Source organism: Eurytemora carolleeae, unplaced genomic scaffold, assembly GCF_000591075.1.
Source record: "Eurytemora carolleeae unplaced genomic scaffold, Eaff_2.0 scaffold58, whole genome shotgun sequence".
Taxonomy (NCBI): Eukaryota; Metazoa; Arthropoda; class Copepoda; order Calanoida; family Temoridae; genus Eurytemora; species Eurytemora carolleeae.
This window is the reverse complement of record NW_019396025.1, coordinates 339,300-350,037: the sequence shown is the minus strand read 5'-3', so window position 1 is coordinate 350,037 and position 10,738 is coordinate 339,300. Positions and strand designations below refer to the sequence as shown.

Here is a 10,738-nt window from a genome sequence, read left to right as displayed (position 1 = left end):
AGTATACCCGGGATACTGGAGTATATCCAGGATACTGGAGCATACCGAGGATACTGAAGTATACCCAGGATATTGGAGTATATCCAGGATACTGGAGTATATCCAGGATACTAAATCCAGGATGCTGGAGTATACCCAGGATATTGGAGTATACCCATGATACTGGAGTATACCCAGGATACTGGAATATACCCAGGATACTGGAGTATACCCAGGATACTGGAGTATACCCAGGATACTGGAACATACCCAGGAAACTGGAGTATACCCAGGATACTAGAGTATACCCAGTATACTGGAGCATACCCAGTATACTGGAGTATATCCAGGATACTGGAGTATATCCAGGATACTGGAATATACCCACTACCCAGGATACTGGAATATACCCAGGATACTGGATTATACCCAGGATATACCATGAAATAATGAGGGGTGGGAGGGAGGGGTGGAGCATGACAAAATAGTTATCAAACAATGATTAAATCTAAAAATTCAATTAATTTCTAACTGAACTTCACCCGGCCCGTGGCAATGCCGCGTCGGTTCTAAGATCCACCATCAATCAATCATAGGAATCTACAACAGTTAGTTTACTACACCTCAATCGTCTTTGATAAATCGAAGGATGTGATGGGAGAGGGGATTGAGGGGGTAGTGAAGTTGTGTATTGCAAGAATAAAAATTAAGAATGAATAAGAAAATCTCAAAAATGTGTTGCATGATCAAGATTCAGACAATATAGATCAATTAATCTAACAATCAAAAATCAACAACCATTTATCTATTCTAGCAGATATTTACATCGTTTCCCGGGGCAATAAAGCATCAATCCATCAATAGATCCATCCCATCATACATTCATCTATCTATCAATAGATCCATCCATCCATCTCTCCATGATCTACTAACCTGAATAATCTCCTTAACGAGTAGTTTGTCTGTGGACATCTTGGCTTTCTTCATGACGGAGACGTTGTTCCCAACCCAGGTGACCAGGAGGAACCGGGACCTTTTAGACATCTCATCTCCGGTCTAAACATTCATTTATTTATATCATTTATCCATGCTTTTATTCATTAATTTTATTCTTTCATTCATTTATAGATTCTTTTATACGTTTATTTATTCTTTTATTCATTTATTTATTATTGTATTCATTTTCATTCATTCTTTTAGTCATTATTTTATTCATTTTAATTCATTCTCTTATTCATTTATTAATTTTTCTTAAAAATGTATTCATTCTTTTAATAATTTATTCATTCTTTTTTTAAACATTTATTTATGCTTTAACTCATTTATTCATTCTTTTAACCATTCTTCATTTTGTATTCATTTATTTATTTTTTTATTTAATATTTATCCTTTTATTTATTTATTCATTTTTTATTCATCTATTCATTATTTTATTCATTACCTATTTATATTTTTATTTATTTATTAATTTTTCTTTTAATTCATTCTGTTATTCATTCTTTTATTCATTTATTTATTCGTTTATACGTTTATTCATTATATTATTCATTTATTTATTCTTTTATTCATATATTCATGATTTTATTAATCTATATATAAATTTGGCTTGTCTGTCTGTCTGTCTGTTTGTCTGTTTGTTTGTTTGTATCCAATAAACGACAAAACGGCTAAACAGATCGGGCCCAAATTTTTTGTGGGACATCACGTGACCACAAGGAGGGTTTATGAATGATCAAAATTTCAAATATTTGTCTCCATCAAAATTCGATCTTCATTAAATTTTTTTGTGAAAATCCGCGAATTATTTTTGTTTTGTTTTACGATGTACACAAAGAGAACATGTTCACAATTACTTTAGAAGATGGACGCGAAGCGCCCTATAAGGCTAGTTTTTATAAATTATTTTATTCATTTATTCATTCTTTTATTCGATCCTTTAATTTATTCTGCCAGAGAAACAAAATATTGAAAACAAAACCTCAAATTTTGAAAAGCAACGTTGTTCAGAGATTTAAAATTGCCGAATTTTAGGCTGAAAACTTGATTGAACAAAAGCCTGAACAGAGGATATTTTTATTAGGTATAAGGCATATAAATGAGGGGGGGGGGGCTAAACACATACCTTTAGTGAATAATGTTTCGAAATTTTTAAAAGATAAAATGAATTTTGTCTGAGAATTCATGTCCTTCAACGAATTAGTAATTCCTTAATACATTGAATATAATTTTTGCAATCAAAGTTTTATTTGATTCAAAACTCATATTTTAATTAGCCTTTAATAATTCTTACTAAATTCAATAAAATTAATTTGCATTTAGCAAGAATTTTTCGTTAGTTGAAAGCTTAATGACAAGTTCTGCAAATTTGAAATAAAACAGATATTTCTAATTTATTGATTGGATGGAAACATTTAATATTAAGTTACTTGGTTTAAGACAGAAATGTTGTATTTTTTGTCCTGGGTTTCATTTTTAAATATTTTTTTTTTTTTTTGGGGGGGGGTTGGGGATTTAAATTTTGGTTCTTTAAAGTTTGGCAAACATTGTTTCATTTTAAATATTTTGTTTGATGACACTTGAAGTAATTAATATTGTTGGTGGGGTTTATTGCCTGGATCTTGATATATCCGAACCCCCTGTCATCTGGTTTATTACCTGGATCTTGATATATCCGAACCCCCTGTCATCTGGTTTATTACCTGGATCTTGATATATCCGAACCCCCTGTCATCTGGTTTATTTCCTGGATCTTGATATATCCGAACCCCCTGTCATCTGGTTTATTACCTGGATCTTGATATATATCCGAACCCCCTGTCATCTGGTTTATTACCTGGATCTTGATATATCCGAACCCCCTGTCATCTGATCCAAACTGAGATTTAAACTCAGAGAACTCAGATCCAGTCCCACTCACACTCAACATATTCTCAGAATCAAACTTAAATGCAGCCCTGAAATTATTCATAATAATAAGAACCATAATAGTATTAATAATGCTGATGATACTAATAATAATGACAGTGATAAAATTGATAGTAATAATAATAATAATCATAATAATAATAATAATCATAATAATAATAATAATCATAATAATAATAGTATTAACAACAAAAATTAAAAAAGAAAACAATCATGATAATATTACAAAATAATAATTATACGATGAAAATTATTATATATAATAACAATAAAAATAATGATACAAATGGGCAAACATTTCTTTTAGAAGATGAATGACATTGCGCGCGTATAAATAAATACTAACCACTCTACGCCATTGTTGTCCTCCATGACCTGGGTGTACGCATCTCGGATCGCGTCACGGTCCAATGAAGTCGCCATGTTGTGCTAAAATTAAAAAGAAAATCATTCAAAACTCTGATTAGCTTGTTTTGAACTTTTAGTTCTTAAGCTATTTTAATCTAGCTTTTGCAATATACAAAAAAAAGATTTGACAATTGAGCAATCGAGAAAAATACTAATAATGGTCCTATGGCCTTGAACGTATTATAATGTACGCAACTTTTCATGTTTATTTGACACGCAGTTTAATACAATTTTTTAATTTATACAATTATTCTGAGTCATCTAATTATTGTGCTGAAATCAAGCTAAGGCATTCATGCAAGTTAAGCCGTATCTTGTATTCAATCTGAGGCCTAAATACTAGAAGCAGGCAGTACCTAGGCCCTATTCAGGCAGTCAGACCGTTAATCTAATATACAAAAGGGCAGAATGCGTGCTTAGCATCAGAGCAAATATCTTAACTCTGGGATATATAATCCAGTATCCAGTATCCAAACTATATATCTTAACTCTGGGTTATATAATCCAGTATCCAGTATCCAGACTAAATATCTTAACTCTTGGTTATATAACCCAGTATCCAGTATCCAGAATATATATCTCATCTCTGGGTTTTCTTGTCTAGTATCCAGTATCCAGAAAAAATATCTTAACTCGTGGTTATCTAATCCAGTATCCAGTAATAATCAAAATATATTATTTCCGGGTATATCGTATCCAGAATTCAGTGTCCAGACTAATATCTTAACTCTGGGTTATCTAATCCAGTACCCAGACTAAATATGCAACTAACTAATTTGCATTTACTTTTGTCGTGCTCAATCAACACTGGAGCAATAACAAATCCTAATCTAAACTTTGCTCTTATATTTTATCTAGTTAATTTTCTTATAGATTGCTACTGGTTATAATATTAACTATACATAATAAGATGGTTAAAGGAATTGAGTTTTTCTGAACCCAATATCTTTGCAACCTGATGGTGTACACCTTTGATATTTCAAACTTGGATTAATTTATCTATAAATATCAATAGTTTGAAATATCTAAGGTCTACGACATTGGGTTACAAAGATATAGAGATTAGAAAACCATAGTTTGTGGAAAGAACTCAGTTCCTTTATGCAATATTAATATTAATTTTGTGACCTTATAGCTCCTATAGTTTTGATTTTATGCACATAGAGTGGTAGGCGAATAAAACAATACAAGAAAGGCGACTTTCGATCTCAATTTTGATTCAAGCTTTGAAACACCAAAACATAGAAGTCAAGATAAGCTGTTAATTAAAAAAGCTTCTCTTTATATACTTGTAAACTTGAAAATCGAAAAAAGCATGTTAACAATTAAAACTTCAAAAAAGAAGTCGTCTTCATTGTATTTTTATAACGACCTACCACTGTATTTGAAATTTAAAACATTATTCTCTGAATAATAGGAGTTATAATTGAAAATATTTAAGATTGCAATCCTACCGAGCAATTTACGTGGCCATGGCTTTATAAACGATATGTTTTGAAGAGAAGCTGTTATTCAAATACAATTATTGCAGAGTGTATTTATCCCACTCAACCGAGTTAAAGACTAGAATTTAAATTTANTTTGAGCACCGCTGCTATTGTCTAGGGAATATATATATATATATATATAAAGAAGAAGAACAGGGAAACAACGTTAATTCATCATATTTTCAGCATCTACTGATGTCAAGGCCTGGCTACACATTTTAAAATAAAGATGTTGAACCCATGGACCTACATGGAGGTAACTAGGGTTCAACTGTAAATATTTATATATTTTTAATTTTTCATAAAAAAACCTTTTTTAAATAAACTGTTAAAAAAAAGTTATTTTCATTTCTATGTTATTTTAACAAAAAAAAGACAGGTTACATACATATATATATTGAATTTAGACAACTTGAAGTTTGAAAAGAACATACAAAATCTTTAAGTTAAAAATTTCCGATTTGGACAGTCTCTTAAAATTATTTGATGTAATGTATAGATATATTATTACATACGTAGTTTTAGATCAATCATTAATTTTACTATTTGAATATTACAGGCCTAATACACATATATATATATATAATATAGGCACAATATATTCATTTCAAGGTAAATTACCAACCATAATATTCTTGAATTTCCATATTAAAGTTTAAGAGAGAAGTTTTAGAATTTAATTTTCCTCCGGCAGTGTTTTAGTTAAACCGACCATATATCTTGCAAAATCATTATTTTCATGGGCAAATCCAACCTTTTCATCATTGAAAAAAGATAAATGTATTCATAATATATAAATGAACGAACCCTATGTCTAAGCTAAAAGTTTCTAAAACCATTAAAAATTAATAAAAACTGAAAGCTTACTGCATGCTCAAATCAAATGTTAGTTTTGTCTAATCTAAATTCCAAGCATATTTGTTTAGACTGATGCATCTAAATTTAAATTCCTGGTTCCGCTCGGATTCAAACAATTATTTTAATAAAAATATCCTCTTTGTTCAAAAAGTGAAATAAATGAGTATCAAGCACGAAAGAATTCAATAAATTCTTTTTTACTAATTTGAAATTACAGTTAAACCCTTTGAATATGCTTTATTCAATATCAATATTAATATTTTTATGACTTACGTCTGGGAATTAGAAGCATAAAGGTTTATTCTGGAAACAAGTTGGATTAAATAAAGACCTAACTTAGAATTTAAATAGTTGACAAGTATCAGTGGTTGCATACTAGGTTTCCAGGCCAAAATCTCAAGTTGTCTTGGTTCAATAACATGATGTTAAACATTGTTCAGATGCCAAGCTGACTTTAAATAGACTGTTATTTATAAATATGTTTATTTGTGGTTAACAGCAAATATAGATGTAAAATGTTATACTGCCTGCATGTATACATATGTATACAGTATACTGTATGCCAAAGTGGGTTATGTTAATCCTGGGACTCAAGTATACAAGATATTCGATCATATAAATTTCATTTCATTTCATTTCAAACCTTCATATCATTAGTTCTTAGTCCTTCAACCCTTCAAACCTTCATGTCATTAGTTCTTGGTCCTTCAAACCTTCAAACCTTCATGTCATTAGTTCTTGGTCCTTCAAACCTTCATATCATTAGATATTACTATTAGTCCTTTAAACCTTAATATCATTAGCTCATAGTCCATCAAACCTTCAAACCTTCATATCATTAGCTCTTGGTCCTACAAACCTTCATATCATTAGATATTACTATTAGTCCTATTACCCTAAATATCATTAGCTCATTGTCCACCAAACATTAAACCTTCATATCGCTAGCTCTTAGGCCTTCAAATCTTCATATAATTATTTCTGAGTCCTTCAAACCTTCAAACTTTCATATTATTAGCTCTTAGCCCTTCAAACCTTCAATCTTTCATATTATTAGCTCTTAGCCCTTCAATCCTTTAAACATTCAATCCATGTTCTTCCTTATCCCTTTAATCCTAAAATCCTTTAAATCTTCTTGACAAATGCAATTCATTTTACCCTTTCATAATTAAAACCTTAAAACCTTTAATCATCGTACCCATTCAATTATTTAGAAATTCTTTAAAATTTTAATTCTTAAATTCTAGAAACCTTAAATTAATTGTACACCCCTGATAAAATTAAAACCCTATAGAGCCACAAACCTTGAATTATCTTATCCGTTAAATTCATTAAATCAAATCCCTTCAAACTTTTTAACCTTTAACCTTTGAGTAAGTATCTCTAGTATAAAATCTTTAAATCCCAAATTTCCGATTGTTTCAACCTAGTTTCATGTATGCTATAATGCATTCCATACCAAAAGAGAAGTTGTGAAAACATTTTTAGACTTTACCTTTTTAGGATTGGTGATTTCATCGTTAGGTTTAGACTTGAAGTTATTCGCACTACCATCAAAAGCTCCAGTATAGAGCTTAGTAATATTATCATTTCTCCTGGGACGGTTTGGAGAAGATATCTCAGCTCCAGGTTCTGATTTATTAAGAAATGCTGCTGTATAGAGCTGTGTAATATCCTTGACTGGTTTCCCTCCTCTAGCTCTCTCTAGTTTAGGACTCTGATTCTCCTTGTGTAGACTAGCAGTGTAGATCTGGGTTATATCTCCAACAGGTTTACTCCGACCGATCTAGTCAAAGAGAATAGATAAGTATAGAGTGGAATTAAGTCTAAAAAAGTGTAAAACCACCATGTTTTTGTGGTGTACTGCATATATCTGTGAACATTTACTTTGAACTCCTTTTCAGACTTAAGGGACATAACAAATTCATACCGAGGGATATCTTATTTCCCTTCTGTTATAATCTCTGTTCTGTGAATCTAGTATTTAATAATAATAAGTATTTCATGTCACAGTAACACGATTCAGAAATATTCAGCACAATTAAAGGGAGTGTTCGCGAATAGTAAAGAGTTATCAATTTTTAGCTAGAAAACGTTAAGTGAATGTGATATTATATTTAAAGTTTGTGCTCAGACACAAATTTAAAGAATGCCATTGTATATCTTTAAATGAAGTTGAATCGACATACTTTTTTAGATTTATTGTTTCCTTCAACAAGTTTTTAGACCTGTTTTTATAAACCTATACATTTTTAATTGTTGGCTCATGTTTATTTAATGACTCTGTATCCGTTGGTTTCTGTGTGTTGTAGGATATGATATCGCTAATATTTCCTAATGTTTGATTTATTTTCTATTGTTTAAATTCAATTCTTTCATAAATATCTGTGATAAACTGATTAGACACGGTTTGGGTTCTGTTATTGCAGGAGGGGAGGAGGGTTCAATTATTGCCTAATCTCTAATTAAAGGGACTGTATGGGGAATAATATCAAGCAATAACCTATTTAAAGAGAAGCTTATACGAAATCTTGAAAATCAAAACAATTAAAAGACATTGAAGATGAGAAATGATCATTGATTTATTTCAATATCATTAGAATGGTATTGAATTAAATATTTTAAAAACGAAAAGGAGAACCACAAAAGTTACCTTTTCTGGATTAAAACCGTTGGATGAGTCAGGATGAAGAGCCTCAGTGTAAATCTTGGTAATATCCTTGGTTTGACTAGAACTAGGAGATACAACCTTAGTATGCGGAGTAGAGATAGGTTGGGCGGGTTCAGGAGACATCGAGGACGCACGTTCGTCGTAGGACGAGGAGCCATGGCTGCTTTTCCTCTCAGGGGAGGCTGATCTAGATCTGTCCTCGGGGGCTGGGGAGGCTGATCTAGATCTGTCCTCGGGGGCTGGGGATGGAGAACGGATTGCGGGGGCCTCGGGGGAAGGGGAGCGGACTGGAGAGGCGGATCTACGCTCAGCGTCAACCTTAGCAACCTCTTCAGCGACCTCCTCATCATCATCCTCTTCATCCTCATCCTCTTCCTTCTCATCCTCTTTCTCATCCTCAGATTCCGAGCTCTCAGCCTAAAATAAAAAATATTAAAATTCTCTTCAATATTTTAGAATATAAAATTATATATTGTGGGGCAAGGTTGTATACAAATGACAAATATTCAAAAAAAGATTTTATTTTAGTCTCAAGTTTATCGAAACTCTCTGAAACTAAAGAACTAACTTTACCCCGCGGACCAATACAGCACTAACTAATTTAATCTACATTTCCTCATTCAGTAAAATGTAAAAACTTTTCAGAACAATTTATTTTCTCGTCAAAATCTGAATATCCAGCCATCAATTATCTATCTATCTATCAAGATATTTACTCAGTATCAATATAACTAATTTTCTTTCTACGAATTTATTTATTTATAGATTAATTTATAATAATCTTTTATTTGTAACAGAATCTATATGTAAATAAATTAGTACTCCCATTTGCTTGTTTATATGTCCGATCATAACTCAGAAACCCCTTTACCGATTTGCTTCAAATTCTGATCGGGGAACTTTGTAGAACTACGGGAATGTTCTTAGCTCAGTTTAAAAGCTCTTCGTTAAATAGATTGACGTTTAGTTTCCAGTCAAGACTGAGTTGCCAAGCTATGTATGTAAAAGATAATTTTCAAGATTTATTTTTAATAATCTAAGTTTTGACGTAATTAAACTAGTATTTGAAACAGGTTGTTTATGAATAAAGAAACTAATAAAAGAAATTTTGAATTAAAAAACTGTGAAAAGAATTCCTGTTTCTTAATTCAGTTTAAACTAACAAAAGAATATATAACTATACATATATAACTTCAGTGAATTTATTAAAATTAAGGAGAAAAAATCCAAATATTTAAAAAAAAATTTGTCAAGGGTTTTCTTTCAATTGAACATTAATAAACAGATATAAAAACATTTATAATTATGCAAAATATATATAAATAGATAGATAGCGAAACATGTAAAATTATATTGAAAAAGTATATAAATATAAGGATATATAGGTATAGACAGATAGATACTTGACTTAGAAAGGTACATAGAAATATGCTTAGATAGACAGGTAGTCGGATAGATATTTAGATAGATAGATAGACGAAAATATATTTAGATAGATAGGTAGACAGATATTTAGATAGACAGGTAGACGGATATTTAGATAGACATGTAGACGGATATTTAGATAGACAGGTAGACGGATATTTAGATAGATAGGTAGACGGATATTTAGATAGATAGGTAGACGGATAGATAATTAGAAAGATAGGTAGACGGAAATATATTTAGATAGATAGGTAGACAGATATTTAGATAGATAGGTAGACGGAAATATATTTAGATAGATAGATAGGTAGATAGATAGATACAAAGATAAAGTGTAGATGACTTTAAAAAGTATGCAATATGCATATTGTATCCCTCTACTGAAGATGAATTTTAAGTTTAATATATTATATATTAACCAAGGTCAGTAACCTCTTCAGTTCTATAACTTGTATTTAAAAGGAAAAAAATATCTTTCTTCAAAAGCTTAAAAGGACTGTAAGCGTAATTTAAAGTGACCCGACATGCAAAGATGGCAATGCCCGATTTACAACCGTACCCTTCAAACCTTAAAAAGTTCAATATTGTGGAAGATATTTTCGTTATTCCAGATTTATTTCTGATAATTCCTGTATGTCGTCCTGCAGGAGAAATGCACAAATTAATTTTGACGAAAAACCGCATTTGAAAATTGTAAACATCATGATAGTTTGCTAGGTTATAGTTGTGAATCGAGCTGTCATCTTTGCATGCAAGGTCACTTAGGATTATCTTACAGTCCCTTTAAAGGAAGCTAAAACACCGGATACCCATCTTTCTCTATTTCTAAATGTTAAATATCTGCTTAATATTGTATAATGGTAAAATGGCTATTTTTTAATAAACCTAAAGGAAGCTCCTTTATTTAACCTAAACTGACATCTAGACATGGATATTTATATTTATATTCAGCTTCAAGCAGTGTAAACCTATCCTGTCAAAATCA

The 10,738-nt window shown here is 31.0% G+C and overlaps 1 protein-coding gene and 1 long non-coding RNA gene across 2 annotated transcripts in view; both read right to left on the bottom strand.

Annotated features, from left to right (window-relative positions):
- Positions 1-846: 846 nt before the first annotated feature.
- Positions 847-10,738, bottom strand: part of LOC111709915 (suppressor protein SRP40) — a 25,705-nt gene continuing 15,813 nt past the window's right edge. The window contains exons 4-8 of the mRNA XM_023483901.1: positions 8,311-8,745; positions 7,153-7,443; positions 3,251-3,333; positions 2,813-2,933; positions 847-1,035 (exon numbers count right to left, since the gene is read on the bottom strand). Of these exons, the coding sequence (XP_023339669.1) occupies positions 862-1,035; positions 2,813-2,933; positions 3,251-3,333; positions 7,153-7,443; positions 8,311-8,745 (1,104 nt within the window). The 3' untranslated portion in view covers positions 847-861. The remainder of the gene's footprint in view (positions 1,036-2,812; positions 2,934-3,250; positions 3,334-7,152; positions 7,444-8,310; positions 8,746-10,738) is intronic.
- LOC111709991 (uncharacterized) lies at positions 2,474-2,805 on the bottom strand. Its single transcript, XR_002766980.1, has 2 exons — positions 2,635-2,805; positions 2,474-2,590 (listed from the first exon to the last, which is right to left on the bottom strand). It is a non-coding gene; the product is annotated as an uncharacterized LOC111709991 (long non-coding RNA).